The sequence below is a fragment of the Sus scrofa genome, chromosome 7, assembly GCF_000003025.6.
Source record: "Sus scrofa isolate TJ Tabasco breed Duroc chromosome 7, Sscrofa11.1, whole genome shotgun sequence".
NCBI lineage: Eukaryota > Metazoa > Chordata > Mammalia > Artiodactyla > Suidae > Sus > Sus scrofa.
In genome coordinates, this window is record NC_010449.5 from 121157766 (window position 1) to 121175574 (window position 17809).

Genomic DNA, 17809 nt, shown 5'->3' on the forward strand with positions numbered 1-17809 from the left:
AGCCTCTGTCAGTGGGTGAATGGAAGGAAGAAGTAGGATGGTGGAACTGAACGCACCTTCAGACTCTTAAATCATCACGTGAATGTACACTGGCCGGGGGCCTCCGTTTAACAGATGTGGTCCCGTCTGTCTTAAGCATCACTGCTCTGCAAAAGGAGGGAGGGGACTTGTCATTGCAGACGGTAGCTGTGTTACACAGGGGCTTCTGTCTGTCACACAGGTGTCCCCAGTCTGACGTCGTGTCTGTCACACAGGTGTCCCCAGTCTGACGTCGTCTGTGCCGGTTTTACAGGAAAGAGGCTTAATTTCTTCTTTCTTTCTTTTCTTTTTTTTTTTTTTTTTTAAGAGCCGCATCAGCGTCACATGGAGGTTATCCGGCTAGGGGTCGAATCGGAGCTGCAGCTGCTGGCCTACACCACAGCTGACAGCAACATCGGATCGATCCTTAACCCACTGGGCGAGGCCAGGGGTCGAACCTGCATCCTCATGAGTACTAGCCAGATTCATTTCCGCTGAGCCACAACGGGAACTCCAAGAGGCTTATTTTCATTCAGGAATCACTTCTTCAGAAATGTTTCATCTTGGCTTCTGGGACATTTGCAGGTTTAACTTAGTTGAAACTTAAGGTTTACATAAGTTTGTCCAAGAAAATTGGACAAGAAATTCCTGCTGTTTCGGGTCCTGGTGTCCAACCAGGACACCAGGACTGTTGTTGCTTCCATGTGTGCCCAAGGACATGGCACAGTACAGTCAGTGCTCATGTTCCAGGGCACATGTTCTCTGTTTTTGGGAAACTCCTTGTTGGGTACCTGGCTCCGCCATAGAATTCCTAATGCATCGAAGGGGCCTTTCCCCTCTACCTGTGTTAGTCTTTCTCCAGTCTCAGTCCTGTAGTCGAAAAGGGCGGTTGGGAGCCACGAGCTCCTTCTGGGTTGTTAATACGCCTGGCGTGGTTTTAAGGCGTGAGCTCATCCTTGGTTCGGCCCATGTAGCACATGGCTCGTGATGATAGTTGTCGTCTCTGCAGAGGTTAATGTCCATCGTCCCTTTTAATCCTCACAGCTCTAAATAGGTAGCGTTGTACCTCTATACGGAGTAAGAAACTGAGGCCGAGACGTTAAGTGATTTGCTCAAGGTCTTGCAGCTGGTAGAAGGCGGCATCAAGCCACGCGCCCCGTTCCGTCTCATCCATGGTGCCTGTGCTGTTGTCATCATCTCCAGTGCCAAAGAGCTTTGTAAAGTTTCAGTCCCTGAGAAACTGAAGGTTTACTTCTGACTCGTCTGGGTGGGTCAGTAATTTTGGTCTTTTTTTTTTTTTTTTTTTTTTAAAGGTTACTTTTGTTATTTTTTTAAGGATTTCATTAAAAAAAATTTTTTTTTTTGGCTGCACCAGTGCATATGGAAGTTCCCAGGCTAGAGATCAAACCCACTCCCAGGTTGCAGCCTGTGTCACAGCTACAGCAATGCCAGATCCTTAACCTGCTGCACCATAGGGTTCCTTCCTATTAGAATATGTATACTTTTAAAACATTAAGTTAAATATCAGTTATTGCCATTAAAATGTTAATTTCAGGAATTCCCTGGTGGCTCAGTGGATCCCACATTGTCGCTGCTATGGCTCAAGCCTGTGCAGTGGAACGGGTTCAGTTCTTGGCCCAGGAACTCCCACGTGCCAAAAAAAATTGTCTTACAAAACAGGACACTTTGAATCTACATGAAAATGACCTGTCAGTGCTTCCATTCAAATACAGTGTAGAAGAGAGCCACATACGCTGCCTCCCTCACCTGCGGGGGAGGAGAGTGACCGGCCAGGGAACCAAGTGCAGCTGTGGTCAGCACCTCCGCTTCCTCCTCGAGTCCAAGGATGTTTGCCCAGCTGCATTTTAGTGTTTTTTTTTTTTTTTTTTTTTTTTTTGGCTTTTTTTTTTTGCTATTTCTTTGGGCTGCTCCCGCGGCATATGGAGGTTCCCAGGCTAGGGGTCTAATCGGAGCTGTAGCCGCCAGCCTGCGCCAGAGCCACAGCCACGCGGGATCCGAGCCGCGTCTGCAACCTACACCACAGCTCACGGCAACACCGGATCCTTAACCCACTGAGCAAGGGCAGGGATCGAACCCGCAACCTCATGGTTCCCAGTCGGATTTGTTAACCACTGCGCCACGACGGGAACTCCTGCATTTTAGTATTTTAGACTCTAATTCTAAAAATGAATTATGTCGCTGTATTGTTAAATACTAACACATGTTTTGAAAATGACTTTTTAAGGGAAAAAATAATGCCACTTCAATAACATTTAAAAAAATCAAGTGTTGGATAAATGGCATGTGGCACTTTTTTACTTTTGTGTACATTTGAAAATATCCATGGTAAAATTTTAAGTTCCTACGAATGGATTTAAGAAAATGTGTGAGGTCAGGGGACCCTCCTAAGTAACTGGGCCACCCCTGTCCAGTCCTGCTGGCACAGGCGCTTCACTGCCATTGACCACATGTTCAAACCCTAACATGGGTAGAACAGGGAAGAGGTGTCTGTCTGACGTTTGTCAGCCCAGTGAATGTGTTCTTGGAGTGAGTTTTTTGGTTTTGTTTTGAGATAACTTGCATATGGTAAAATTCACCCTCTTTTATGAGCTGAGTGCCTTTCTGTGAATTTGGATAGACGCTCATGTAGTCATCGTCACAGCCAAGCCGAGAGCATTGGGGTGGACTCGTCAAAGAGTACCCAGCCGGGAGTCCTCTCGCGGCTCAGCAGGTTACCAAGCTGGCTGCTGTCCGTTAGGATGTGCATTCCATCCCTGGCCTCACTCAGTGGCTGAAGGATCCAGCGTTGCCTGGAGCTGCTGTGTTGGTCGCAGCTGTGGCTCAGATCCCACGTTACCATGGCTGTGGTGTCGGCTGGCAGCTGCAGTGCCATTTCGACCCCTAGCCTGGGAACCTCCGTATGCCACAAGTGCAGCCCTAAAAAAGCAAAAACCAAAGAGTAAACATCTTAATTGGGAAGATTGAAGCTCGGTTCTTAACATACCCACCTACCCATCCTTTTTTTTTGGCCACGCCCACAGCACGTAGAAGTTCTTGGCCAGAGTTGGAACCCGAGACACAGCAGTGACCCAGGCCGCAGCTGTAATAGCACCAGGTCCTTAACCCACTGAGCCACACGGGAACTCCTTAGAATTTTCATTGTTAACATTTGATTGGAGTAGAACCCTTTCATATGAATCAGTGTTTTCTTTTAAAAATTATTTAATTTGTCTATTTGTCTTTTTAGGGCCACACTGGCGGCATATGGAGGTTCCCAGGCTAGGGGTCTAAACGGAGCTGTAGCCGCCGGCCTACTCCAGAGCCACAGCAGCGTCAGATCCGAGCCACATCTGCAACCTACACCACAGCTCACAGCAACACCGGATCCTTAACCCACTGAGTGAGGCCAGGGATCGAACCCGCAACCTCCTGCTTCCTAGTCGGATTCGTTCCCGTGCACCACGACGGGGAGTCTGAGAATCACTGTTTTCTAACTTGGATATTATAATCTCCAGGTGGCACCAAATTTTGGTCCTGCCTTGTTTTGTGAACTCAGACCCAACTCCAGGATTTAATGGCATTTAAGATCACAAAGGCTAGTTCAGAACTCTGTGCACAACAGGCACTTTGAAAGTGCCTGCTAACTGGTATCCTCTTCCAAGTCCAGGAGAGAAGCAGTGTCTGCAGGGTAGGAATGGGGGAGAATGAGGTTTGTGCTCTTGAACAAGCACCTTAGAGACGCGTTGCAGGTACCAGGTAAACTGCTTCAGCTCTGCTCTTCCAGGGCAAGGACGCAGAGGACTTCTGACACAGTCGGAAGCGTCAGGGCCTCCTTTTCTCAGATCAGGGATGAAGGGGGATGTTGGTAGGGCCTTTGCCAAAGAGGACGGCAGTGGCCGTGCACAGTGGAAGGTGGTGCTGCGTTCGCCTGCCGCCGAGGAGGCGTCGCCGTCGCTGTTGCTTAAGCGCAGGTCCTCACGTAGGAGCGTGAGATGGCAGCGCTGGGCCGTCAGGAACACGGGTCTCAAGAGGTTTAAACCTTTTTTCTAGTTTTTCTAGGACCTCTTAATTTCTCGCCAGTCTGCCCCACACAGATCTGTAGGGAGTTTTGGCGAGAAAGTTTTGACAAAAGACTTAAAGGCTGGTTCCGTGGCACTAGCACATAGGTAAGTTGCCGAGTCGGCAGGCTCTCTGGGTAGTGATTCCCCCGCGCTCTCCCCGAGTGACCAGGAGGCCAGAACTTAATCTCCCTCTCACCACTGCCCCCAGAGCTAATCGTATGCTAAAAATCAGAGCGTGTGCAAGGGCTCGGGGTGTTCCGCCAGTCCCTCGGGGCTCCTTCCCAGGGGAACCACCCTTCAGGGGGTGTGTTTCTTTCTGGAGCTGTTCTGCTTGTACGCGTGTCGGTCGTTCTCTTTTTAAAAGAACTGTTCTGTACCCTTCGGCACAAATGATCTGCTGTAAAGAGCATTTCTGTCCGTTTAAGATGCTCCTCTCCCCTTTCAAGCAGTTGTGCAGGACGTGAATAGGTAAGACCCTCCCGTATCTTAACTTCCATGTTTACAGCAGCTGTTTCGGGATACCTTGCTTTGTTCCCTCTAGGAGTTTCGTCTGTGGTTTGGGGGCTGTTGACCCTGTTTTTTTAAAAAAGCTTGGAGGAAAGAGCAGCTGTTTCAGTCACAGAGATGGAAGTGCCGTCCCAGGACACACACACACACACACACACACACACACACACACACACCCCACCCCCCCACCCCCGCATCAGCCTGGAGACCACTCTGGTGCTGAGCACACCACACACACACCCCGACACACACAAACACACACACACACACACACACCCCGACACACACACACACACACACACACACACACCCCGCATCAGCCTGGAGACCACTCTGGTGCTCTGGTCTCACACACACACACACCCCACACTCCCGCATCTCTCACACACACACACACACACACACACACACCCGCATCAGCCTGGAGACCACTCTGGTGCTCTGGTCTCACACACACACACACACACACACACACACACACACACACCCGAATCAGCCTGGAGACCACTCTGGTGCTCTGGTCTCACACACACACACACACACACACACCCGCCCGCATCAGCCTGGAGACCGCTCTGGTCTCTCTCTCTCTCACACACACACACACACACACACACACACCCGCCCGCATCAGCCTGGAGACCACTCTGGTGCTCTGGTCTGAGCCCTGGTCCCTGTGGGGGGAGAGGGCGCCGCAGTCACAGGTCCTCGGCACATCCCTCCCCTTCTTGGAAGCCAGTGCTCCCTTCAGGTTTGGTACCTGTAGGGGAAGCACCTCAGGGGCTGCGATGGATGCCAGACGCGTCTACCCACTCCTACAAATCTCTCTCTCTTTTTTTCCTTTGGTAAGAATGAAGCCAAGAAAAATTAAAGAAGATGATGCTCCAAGAACAATAGCTTGCCCTCACAAAGTAAGTAATGCCGGGGGAAGGGTCCGTTGCTGTGGATGCGGTTTCAGGGCGCTTACAAGACGTGGCACTGCTGTGTCCATCGTCCAACCGTGATGTTGTTGCTGTGCCGTAAAGGCCGCTGAATTGAAACTCAACGCAGTGGGTTACTATGGGGCGCCAGGGTTTGTATCATCCCTGGGTACTGAAGGTACTGCACTGGGATTTTACTTCTTGGATCATTGACACGTCAGTCGTTAGTGACACTGGGTCGTGTCTCACCCCTGGGCCTTTGTGGGACCATGGGCTCCTTATGGAAATTTGGAAATGATTTGGGGTGTTGCTAAATTAAGCTTAATAAAACTTCGTCATTTCCTTTGCAATTTTTTTTAATTCACCCTGTTAATTTTGTCTTGCTGGGGGGTAATTAATTGTTTTCAAATGTGGTTATTATTCATCTTTAACTGAAGCCTAAAAAGGACTTTGAGGTATTGGTTGGGTCTGTTTCGAACTTATTGGAGGTAAAGCTTTAACAGGAGAATAAAGTATCACATAGATGATACAGAAAAACGGGGAGAAATTTTGAATGGAATAAAAAAATGAAAAAAAACCCCACAACAACTGGAGAAGGATAAATTTAGTTTCATGGTGCCACCTCTGATGACTGTACACCCACAGATTCTTTTTGTTTTTTATGTTCTTAATGTACAAGGTTTTAGAATGAAAGATTTCTCTTGATGCCCAAATACTAAAGAAACATTTGAAAACAGCTACGCCTTAAGTGCAAGCTTCTCTGGGTGCTGCTTTTCCAGTTCGATTTTTTTTTTTTTTTTAAACATTTCGTTTCCTGAATGGAAATTCAGCCCTAGGGGTCAAGGTTGAAAAACCGTGGGCTTCCTCCGCCCACCCCCTGCCTATGCTGTCCTCTTGCTGCCCGGTCCTTGCCCCGCTCGCACGCCGTCGTTGGGCTGCAGAAGAGGTGGGGGAAGGAGGCGCTTCTCCCCCACCCTGCGCTGCTGTCACTTTGCTGCTTTTCCTGGTGTCGCAAAACCCATGTCTTCTGTAGTTGCCATTCCTTGGAGACCCTCTTGCGTCTTTCTCTGTCCAGAAGGAGAAAGAGGGGACAGTAGGCCATGGCGAGTGACAGCTCCTTGTCGAAGCACAGAACACTCGGCCCGCCACAGGGAGCGGTGGGCTGCCGGCGGTGTCACGCCCTCATGTGGGGGCACAGTTGGGTGAGGCGGCTGGGGAGCAGCTGGAAGCCAGCGTGTTGGGTCTACTCCTGGTGCGACCTTGGGCAAGTCTACTTAAAGACATCGCCAAGCCTCAGTGTCCTCATCTGTAAAACAAGAGTTGGCCTTAAATAATAAGGCCTGTTTTCACTGTCTGGGTTTCTGTCTTAGGTGAATTAATACTTCTGCTGTACTATGAAATCAACTTTGAATGGAGGGGTTTGGGGGGCGTTTGAATGTGCCGGTGAAGGCTCGAAAGTGATGGACTGTTGGTAGCCGCTTGCAGTGCGGACCGCTAAGCCTCTCTCTCTGTCCCAAGGGCTGCACAAAGATGTTCAGGGATAACTCTGCCATGAGGAAGCACCTGCACACCCACGGCCCCCGAGTCCACGTCTGTGCAGAATGCGGCAAAGCTTTTGTTGAGAGCTCAAAACTAAAACGACACCAACTGGTTCATACTGGAGAGAAACCCTTTCAGGTAGAGCCAGTCCCTTCTCCCCCCGCCCCGTACCTGCAGGCGGGACGGCAGCAACCCCAGAGGGTCAGGGTCTTAGCGTCCTTAGGGCCACTCCGATGGGCTGCCCGGGCTCCCGACCCCCCGAGTGGAATCTGCACGTGCTGGAGACCTGGTGAGCGAGGTGTCTCGAGGTGCTCGTGGGGACCAGTAGGAGTTCCGGGGCCTCCACCACGGGATTGGAGCAGTTTATCTGCTGTAGTTCATTTGTTTTTTGAAGTATTTTAAACTGCTGGTTGATGGGAGGACCATCACAAAGTTTTATTGTATGGAAGTAATGTCTAAAATAGCACTGGGAGTTCCTGCTGTGGCTCAGCGGGTTACAAACCCGACCGGCATCCATGAGGACATGGGTTCAATCCCTGGCCTCCCTCAGTGGGTTGAGGGGCCGGTGTTGCTGTGAGCTGCGGTGTAGTCGGTAGATGCGGCTTAGATCGGCTGTGGCTGTGGCGAAGGCCGGTAGCTGTTGCTTCCATTCGACCCCTAGCCTGGGAACCTCCACAGGCCGAGGGTGCGGCCCTAAAAATGAAAGAAAACAGCTAGTACTTTGTCTTGAAGCCCACGAACAGGTGAATGGAGTAGCAGTGTAGTAGGTCAACCCAGCATGGTTCTTTGTGACACTTGAAACCAGAAACCTTCCTCACCGGTGGTCTTATTATTTGAAAGATCTACGCACATCTTAGGACCCTAACGTAATACCCAGGGAGAGTCATGCCATTTTGCCGAATGTTTCTGTTAGGCTGTCTTTAAGTGGTTCATGAGGGCGGTCCATGCGGAGTTAGGGCTCCCTGCCCCCCGATTCTGGAATGTGGCTAGAAGGCCTCCCCGGTGGAGAGGTGGGCTGGCCTCTCCAGCGCTCGGAGTCTGAGCGGCTTCTCTGGTCTCTCCTCGACAGTGCACGTTTGAAGGCTGCGGGAAGCGCTTTTCACTGGACTTCAATTTGCGCACACACGTGCGCATCCACACCGGAGACAGGCCCTATGTGTGCCCCTTCGACGGTTGTAATAAGAAGTTTGCTCAGTCGACTAACCTGAAATCTCACATCTTAACACATGCTAAGGCCAAAAACAACCAGTGAAAAGAAGAGAGAAGGCCCTTCGCAGCCTCAGGAAGCATCTTCCAGGAGCGTGATTGGGAATAAACATGCCTCTCCTTTGTATATTGTTTCTAGAAAAGAATTTTAAAAATGAATCCTACATACCCAAGGGACATGTTTTGATAAAGTAGTAAAAATTTAAAAAAAAAAACTTTAATAAGATGACATTGCTAAGATGCTCTATCTTGCTCTGTAATCTCGTTTCAAAAACACGGTGTTTTTGTAAAGTGTGGTCCCAACAGGAGGACAATTCATGAACTTCGCATCAAAAGACAATTCTTTATACAACAGTGCTAAAAATGGGACTTCTTTTCACATTCTTATAAATATGAAGCTCACCTGTTGCTTACAATTTTTTTAATTTTGTATTTTCCAAGTGTGCATATTGTACACTTTTTGGGGATATGCTTAGTAATGCTATGTGTGATTTTTCTGGAGGTTGATAACTTTGCTTGCAGTAGATTTTCTTTAAAAGAATGGGCAGTTACATGCATACTTCAAAAGTATTTTCCTGTAAAAAAAAAAAGTTATATAGGTTTTGTTTGCTATCTTAATTTTGGTTGTATTCTTTGATGTTAACACATTTGTATAATTGTATCGTATAGCTGTATTGAATCATGTAGTATCAAATATTAGATGTGATTTAATAGTGTTAATCAATTTAAACCCATTTTAGTCACTTTTTTTTTTTTTCCAAAAAATACTGCCAGGTGGTGATGTTCAGTGTAATTTCTTTGCCTGTTCAGTTACAGAAAGTGGTGCTCAGTCGTAGAATGTATTGTACCTTTTAACACCTGACGTGTACATCCCATGTAACAGAAAGGGCGACAATAAAATAGCAATCCTACAGAAAGAATATGGCAGAAAAGAGATCTGTAAGCACAGTCTTCTTTCCTTTTGTTGTCCAGAATAATTATAATTCTTGAGCCTCCCAGAAATTGGAAGCTAAATAAAGCAACTCAAGTTTCCTTTACTTTGCACTCAAGTGCAGTGACTTGTGACTAAAGCGATGCATGGACATCCTGCTACTTCCACATGTGCCGACTCGGTTCGGAGAGAGAGAGAGAGAGTAGGCCCCAGGCACCCCGAGTTAAGGAACTACCTCAGAGTCCCCCAGATCGGGCCCGGTGACGATAGGATCGTGGAGTTAGCGCCCCCAGCACACGTGTGACCGAAGCGCCTGTGCCCCGGCCTGCGTGTGTCCTCCAGGTAAGGTGCTCCCTGGCGATGGCGCTGCTCAGGCCGCCTTCGGAGCAGCTCCGGCAGGCCCCGGCTTGTCTGACGGGGAGCACTTAGGGTTAGCGGCTGCTTCGTTTGAGAGCCTTGGTCCCTGCCTCCGGTGGGATCTAAATGCCAGCGCGGTGTGGCAGCTGAGGGCCCGGAGCCGACTTCAGTGCCGAAGCGGAGAGTGAGTACAGACTGGCGAGGTGGTTAGGTCGTTGCGAAAACTGTGCTCAGTGAGTACTTTACCTCTGACATTGTGACCTCCCAAATGTACGATGGTGATTTTTGGATTTAAGAGTCAAATAGCGGACTCGCGAGGCTATTTTATGAACTGCCATGATACAGCAAAATCCCATGTATTCAAAATGCAAACCTACTCCGTGTCTTTGTGCTGCATGCTTGACTCTTCAAGGTAATAGACAGACTAGCTAACGTCAGATTCCTTTGCAAGACGTCCAGGACACCATCCGGTCGAAAACGTAGCTCTGTCTCTACGGCTTCTCCATCGGTCCTGTGCAGGAGGAGTGGTGACCTTATGACAGTGACCCTGTGGCTCTCCGGAATTTTGAAGTGCCTTCTGAATCATAAATGAAAAATGTAACTTGAGACACTTTTTTTTATTTGTTCAGAATCTGTTATCCATTGAGTGAGTAGTTTGATGGAACTGAGTTAATCAGAAGACCCCAGCTGTTCTCTGGATAAGCCAGGCTTTGCTGTATCTGGCAGGCAGGAGAGAGGTAAGCCCGCGGCAGACGGAGGTCCCCTTCCAAGCCGAGCGCCCTAGTGCGAACAGGTGCTTCTCTGACCAGACCTGGGGCAGAGGCGTCCACCGCTGCCTACTTCCCTCCCCGCCGGCAGGCGAGCGTCCCCAGGTGGCTGTGTTAGGAGGCTGCAGCTGCCTCGCCCTCGCCCAGTCGTGTGCCACCCTGGAGCCTGGTCCTGGCGCTGTCCTCAGGACCCCCGCCCGAGGGCCTGAGGCCGGCCGGACTCGTGCCGTGGCGGACCCTGGAGGGCCGGGCGGGGACCTACCGGAGCCAGGCTCCCGAGTGGAGGGCGGCCCCTCTTCCTCTGTGCCTTGACCCCTTGGGGGTGCCTCCGGCCATCTCTGTCCCTTTCTGCGCTGAGTCAGCCGCCACCACTCCCCTCGACTCTCCGTTCACATGTCTTCTCTCAGTCTGCAGAGTTCATTTCTGAGAGGAATCTCTGGGCGCTGAAGACAAATTAGCGTCCAGGTTCCTGGGTGACACAGCACGCGCAGTTGACAAGAGCAGTGTGGGAAACGGATAAAGGACACCTTGCAGCGTAGAGGTCGTTCTCGTGGCTGTGACTCCAACCCGTTTCGCTTGTGGTTAGAATTTATAATTTTGCTAAAGATGTAGTTTACTAAAACTTAAAGTGGTGTTCTAACAGTGAGTCAGTCGTCTTGAGAATTAATCGGGTTTATAAGTAATACTGATAGACATATTTTCTTACATCTGAGCTGAAATAAATGCATGTTTCTCGCGTATGTAACATACAAGCGCCAGAGGATGAGTACCTCTAACAAGATGGTGTTTTCTATTTTTGGATTTCTTCTTATTTTCCCCCTTTTTGGTAGTGGGGGTTTAGGGGAAGCATAATGTTTGTATAAAGAACTGTCACCCCAGAGTGACATTTATTTTCCAAGGTGACAGTGAACTCACTGTTGGTTTCCTATGGTGTCTGTGTGCTGTGCCTAGACAAGGTCTGAGGCTCTGAGGAAAATCAAGATTTTCTTTAATTTGGTTTCCATGTGCATCCTTTAATGTCAGTTACTTTGCTCACCTGGAGTAAAATTAAAGGGAGACCCTTTGAAGTGTGCTCGACGCCTGCCAGGGGTTCCCAGCCAAGTTCTAGTTCACTTGTTCAGACAGACGAGAGGCTTCCGTGGAGTAGGCTGCCTGCGGCCCATCTGCTTGGCGGCACCTCCCCACTGGCCCTTAACCTCTCAGTCTGGTCTGCGGCTGGGCAAGACGGGGTCCCCTCAGCGATCATCCGCCCCCACCACACACAGGCAGAGGGAGCGGCTCGCTTCTCGCGCCCGACTCCTCTGACCTGGGATCGGCGCAGCTCAGGGCGGCCGTGTTATTGGTCCTTAACTCCTCCTGTCCTCTTGACATCTGACCACCAGCAAAAGCAAGGATCCCAGAGGTCAGAACGGGGGGTGGGGGCAGCCGAGGCCTTTCACAGGCGTCCACCTGATGCCGTGACCGCCCCGCGAGGCTTCCTCCTGGCTGCTGAAGCCAGCCCTGTGCCTGTCACCGACGGCTTGACCCTGCCCTCGGGTGCCCCTGTCGGAACCCAGGCCCGGCAGGTCCTGGCAGGTGCCTTCCGCCCAAACTCAACCCAGGAGGTGGAGGGAGGGGCCCAGGCCCCCGCTGGCCCGCTCTCCACGGCCCGCTCTTCTGCTTGACAGTCGTCCCCGGGGCCCTCGTGCCCGCGCAGAAGCCTTCGGCTGAGTGGCTGGCTGGGGACCTGGAGAGCTCGGGTTGTCACTGCCCCTGTCGTGGCTTTCCTGGTGGCCCGAAGGTGGTTTGAGAGCAGCAGCGGCAGGCCGGAGAGGGTGTTAGTCCAGCTGGGGCGGCCTGGGCCCTGATGGCAGGGGCGGGCGGCGTGCCCGCTGCCGCGCTTCGCCCGCTCCCTGTAGGAAACCCGGGAGGGCACGTGGAGACGGAACCGCAGCCTTAGATCGGCAGGCAAACCAGACTTCCCACAGACCGGTCGTGCCGGCTTCCACGTCTCCCGCCAGCATCTCTGGGAGTCGACGGGGGGTGGTGTGTGGTGGCACCGCGGTCGCCTAGAGCGTGATGACCGTTTATCCAAGAGTGGCAGTTTGGTCACACTGCTCTTGATGAAAGATGCTCAGACGCCCTAAGAGGCGGCACTGGGGTGTCGCGGGGAGGGGCCGGCGGCTGTGCGGGGTTGTGTTGGCTGCTCTGTGTCGGGGCCGCACGGGGTCTGCTTATACACGTTGGAGGGAAAGCGGGTCAGTACCAAACAGCAACCTGTCTGCGACAACATCCTTCGCGGGTGCAGGGCTCTGCTATCTACAGGTGGTGATTGGTCCAACTTTTCGTAGAACAATTCTGTTTTTACTCACTTTCTGGTAACTTCTGTAGGCCCCGATTCAAGGACTTCACTGTGCGTCTCATGTACATCTCTCTCTCAAATGTCTGCCGTTTCTGGAACTGTCCTTGGTTTTCCCTTAGCTCATAGGTCATAGATGCAGAAATATTAGAGTATTTAAGGCATCCGCATCCAGCATCAGATGGCTTTGCATCCAGAAAAAAACATTTAACGATAATTCAGTTTGAAGCACCAAGCATGTGTAACATGGCTCTATAAAATATAATAAACGCATAATGTTGTTAAACTTTTGAATGCCTGTGGTTCTTGTTTGTTCCTCAATCTCTAAGCCACCTCTTTTCCTAAGTTTCTTTACACAGCATACCTGGCTCTAAGCTCCTGCTCGGTCTGACAGCTGCCTGAACAGCCCCGGACACATCCTTGCAAGTGTCCTGGCACGGGATGAAAACTCAGGGTTCAACCTCAGCAGCAAGAAACGCATCCCCGGGGGAGTTCCCGTCGTGGCCCGGTGTAAACAATCCAACTAGGAAGCATGAGGTTGCGGGTTCGATCCCTGGCCTCGATCAGTGGGTTAAGGATCTGGCGTTGCCATGAGCTGTGCTGTAGGTTGCAGACGTGGTTGAGATCCTTCGTTGCTGTGGCTCTGGAGTAGGCCAGCAGCTGCAGCTCCAATTCGACCCCTAGCCTGGGAACCTCCATACACCACGGGTGTGGCCCTAAAAAGCAAAAAAAGGAAGCATCCCTCTTCCCAAGTTGTCACTGTAGTGGCGCAGGTTGCTGCTGTGGTGCGGGTTTGATCCCTGACCCAGGAACTTCCATATGCTGCAGGCATGGCCAGAAGAAGCCCAGAGACATGCATCCTTACCATAAATTCAGCCCCAAGATGGACAAATGGACTCGAAGGGGTTTTAAGGAGAACCCCACGCACTTTGCAGAAAGCACGGCCAAATGAAATTCTCAGGCGATGGGACCCATGACCTTCAGTGCTGGTTCTAAAAGCTCTGTGCCAAAAAGAAAAGCTGACTAACGGACTGAAACTTGACCAAAAAACTGAGAGCAAGATCGAATTCCGCAGAAAGCAAAGTGCGCCCCCGCCCCCACCCTCCCCCCGCAGCGTGGGCCCTGGTGACAGACGTGCTGCAGGGGAGGTTTATTGTTCCTTCCTTAATTCACGTGACCTCCTCTTCCTCCTCCTCCTCCTGATGGAGAGCGAGCTGCTGAGGTGGCAAGTCCAGACCCGCATGAAGCCCAGAACTGCTGAGTGGAGGTCCAGGGTCCAGCTGAGCTGAGGGAGGAGCAGCCGTGCTGAAAGGCTGCCTCTTCAGACTTGAGCTGGAAATGAACTGGCGTCTTGAGGGCTTTGGGTTACCCGGGCACCCCAGGCAGCAGCGAAAGCAGTGTCCCTCCTTGGCGTCTGCCGTGTCTCCACTCAGCTCTGACAACGTCCGAGAACTGGGCCCAGAACCATGCTGAGCATGGTTTTTTTTTTTTTTTTTGCTTTTCAGGGCCGCACCCGCGCCATATGAAGGTTCCCAGGCTAAGGGTCTAATCAGAGCTGCGGCTGCCCGCCTACACCCCAGCCATGGCCACGCAGGATTCTGGCCGCATCTGTGACCTACACCACTGCTCATGGCAACACTGGATCCTTAACCCACTGAGTGAGGCCAGGGATCGAACCCGCAACCTCATGGTTCCTAGTGGGATTTGTTTCCTCTGCGCCACGACGGGAACTCTGAGCACTGAATTTATTCCTCCAGGCTGCCCTGGGAGGAATTCCGTAGTCACCCCATGTCGTGGACAGTGGTGAAGGTGGAGGCAGCTGCAATTCCAGACTCAGGGCTGCCGGCTTCCACGGCACTCTGCTTGCCACTTGTCCCTGTTGGTGGCCGGCCACCCTGGCCTCCGTGTCTCCCAGCATGGCAGCCTCTGGGTCATAGGATCTGCATCTCCTGTCTTGGTCTGGCTCCAGCTGCTCTTCTCAGCCTCCAGTGTAGCACTAACCCCTTCACCCCAACCTATAGTGGCTCCCTACCCAATAAGATCCTAAGCCCAGCCCGGACCTCCTTCTGCAGCCTCTCCTCACCTCCCTCTTGGAGCTTTCATTTCTAAAGCTTCCCTGTCCTTGACTTCTCAGATTTACTCCTTCAGTCAAAAGTACTGGAGTTCCCATTGTGGCGTGGTGGAAATGAATCCAACTAGAATCCATGAGGATGCGGGTTCGATCCCTGGCCTCGATCCATGGGTTAAGGATCCGTCATTGCTGTGACCTGTGGTGTAGGTTGCAGCTGTAGCTCGGATCTGGCGTGGCTGTGGCTGTGGTGTAGGCTGGCAGCTGTAGCTCCGATTCGACTCCTAGCCTGGGAACCTCCATATGTTGTGAGTGTCCCCGAAAAAGAAAAAGAAAAAACGCCACCAAGTACTTACTGAGCACCAATTATGTGTCAGGCCCTGTCTTAGGTGCTGATGGAAATGCACTAAGGAGCTTGGATTACATCCAGGGGAGGAGACCCGAGACCTGGAGAGAAGATGAAAGATGAGCAAAGTGCTTGGAGACAAAAGAGGGGAGGGGCTGGGGGCGGGGCCCGGCTGGGAGAGGCCTGGTCCTTGTCTCCTCCCCCATCACCTGCAGCCTGTTGCCTAAGCACGGATCCCCTGAGAGTGCCAGGGGCTGGTGGCCAGAGACCCTCTCCAGCTCTGCCCACCGAGCTCCCTGGCGGGGCTGCCCACCCATCCCTGCCCGCGGGGCCCAGGCTCTGCCCTAGCCCTCCCCTTCCAGGCCGGACGGGCGTCTTCCTCCGGGCCACCAGGCTGCAGGTCCCACGCTGGCTGGTCCGTTCAGCTGCCTCCAGCAACCCGCCACCGGAGGGCGCTGTGCCCGGGCTGCTCCCACGGGCGGGGCAGGGGCGGGGCGGGGCGTCCGGTGCCAGCACCGGGACAGCCAGACCCTCTGGGGGTGCGGGTGCCCCGCCTGGCAGCCCGCGGGGCGGGGCTGGGGTTCGCCCAGCTTCCAGCGGTCCCCGCCTGCGGCCGAGCTCCCGGGCGGCTCGGCCGGCAAACGGGGCGGGGCGGGGGGGACACGGAGGGCGGCCTGGTTGGAAAGGCCATGGCGTTTGGCCAAACAAGGCGGGAGGTGGAGTCCCCGGCGGGTGGCAGGGGAGCCCCAGGAGGAACCTGGGGCCAAAGGGACAGGGTGGGCGTTGGGCTGGAGAACTGTGGGACTCCCTGCAGGGACTCGGATTTGAGCGAGGGGAGACATTCCAGGAGGGGCCGCCTGGGCAAGGTGGGGCAGGGAACGCAGTGGCCTGGGGGCAGACTGGAGGGGACAGGTTCCCGTGAGGACAAGGCAGTTTGGGGACAGCCATGACAGTGGCAGGCTGAGGAACGGACTTAGCCCCCCCCACCTCACATCCACGCAGGCATCAGTCCTGCCCACTCTGCTTCCCAAACCTGCCCAGATGCCCCAGGATAGCGTCCAGCATCTGCCCAACAGATAAGGGGCCTGCGAAGCCTTGAGTCACATAGCGGTGACACAGGGAGGGAGCCCCGGGTGGACCCATCTTGAGCCCTGGATGCGCCCTTCCACCCTTCCAGGCTCCCCATTTCGCAGCACTCATCCTTTCACCCCAACGCCGTGGAGAAGCATCACCCTGCCCACCAGGGTCTTCCTCGAGGTGGGAGGGGTGGACCAGAAAATGAGCCTCTCTGCCCTTAAGTGACATCAGCTGGTCTGGGGGAGGGTGGCTGGGTATGGTGGGAGCCACTAGGGAGGGCTTCCGGTGGGTGGGGCGGTGTCCCCTGGGCTGAGCAGGCCCTGCACAGGCTCGGCTTCTAGCAGCCTTCTCTGGTGTGCCCTGGTGACACAGGGAACACTGCCTCTACCTGGGAGCATTGGGGTGGGGGTGCCCTGAGGTCAGGGAGGGTCTGGGGACAGCCAATGGCAAGGACCACACACCGTGAGTTCCGGCTCCTCTGCCACGTGACTGCCACCGCAGCCCCGGAAGTCTGGGGGCCACCCGAGGCTGACCCTGGCTCTTGTGACGGTCCTGTCTGTGGGTGAGGATGGCCCTGTGACCCTGGACAGCTCCCCCCGCCACCACCACCACGGCTGTCCTCTCTTGCCAAATGGGGGCGCCAGGGCCGATTTTGTAGGGCTGTTGGTAGCCTTAAAGGGGGCATGTGTGCAAAGGGCTGACCTGCTGTCCCCATGGTCACAAGAACCAGCCACACACAGGGGACTGCGAAGGCGCCAGCTCTGTGTGGGACGAGGGGCTTTGGAGCACGAGAAGTGACTAAATAAGGTCCAGGGAGGAGGGTGTCGTGCAGAGGGTGGGGCCCAAAGGGTAGACGAAGGAGAGGCGCCCGTGTGAGCCCCCGAGCGCTGGGAGGCTGGACGTGCTTCTCTCGCGCTCCAGGAATCACGCTGCAGGACCCAGTTTCACTCAAACTGCCATGGGGGGCCACCTGTCCATTCCCGGGAGGGGCCATGCCCCCTGCCGCCTCTGGCCTGGTGGAGCCACTCGCCTCACCACCTCCTGTGGGGGTCTTTAAGGTGTGCACCTGATCCTGTTACTCCCCTGGCAAGACCTTGCCACAGCTGGGATGCAGAAAACAGAGAAACCAAGAGGCAATATGCGACCCATGCTCCCCAGACCAGGATGAAGCCACAGGGCCAGCTTTGTCTCCACTGCACACCTGCAGGCGTCCTGTCCCCATTTCGTTGGTAAAAGCGGGGAGAGGTCAAGGGATGCATCACAGGTGCATCTGTGCCCTTTACAAAGCTTTCCAGGAAGCTCCTTTCATCCCACTGGCTGGATCTGGGACACATGGCCACCTCTAGCTGCAAGGGAGTCTGGACAGATTTTTTTAAAAATAAATATTAGGGGAGTTCCCATCGTGGCACAGCAGAAACAAATCCGACCAGGAACCATGAGGTTGCGGGTTTGATCCCTGGCCTCACTCAGCAGGTCAAGGATCCGGCATTGCTGTGGCTATGGCGTAGGCTGGTGGCTACAGCTCTGATTAGACCCCTAGCCCGGGAACCTCCATGTGCCGCAGGTACAGCCCTAAAAAGTAAAAATAAATAAATAAATAAATAAAATTAGGTACTTTATTTTTAAATTTTTATTCCTCATGGATATTAGTTGGGCTCTTAACCTGCTGAGCCA

At 53.1% G+C, this 17809-nt stretch overlaps 1 protein-coding gene across 1 annotated transcript in view; it reads left to right on the plus strand.

The window, feature by feature from the left end:
* Positions 1–12934, plus strand: part of YY1 (YY1 transcription factor) — a 38532-nt gene extending 25598 nt beyond the window's left edge. The window contains exons 3-5 of the mRNA XM_021099699.1: positions 5437–5497; positions 7025–7183; positions 8115–12934. Of these exons, the coding sequence (XP_020955358.1) occupies positions 5437–5497; positions 7025–7183; positions 8115–8297 (403 nt within the window). The 3' untranslated portion in view covers positions 8298–12934. The remainder of the gene's footprint in view (positions 1–5436; positions 5498–7024; positions 7184–8114) is intronic.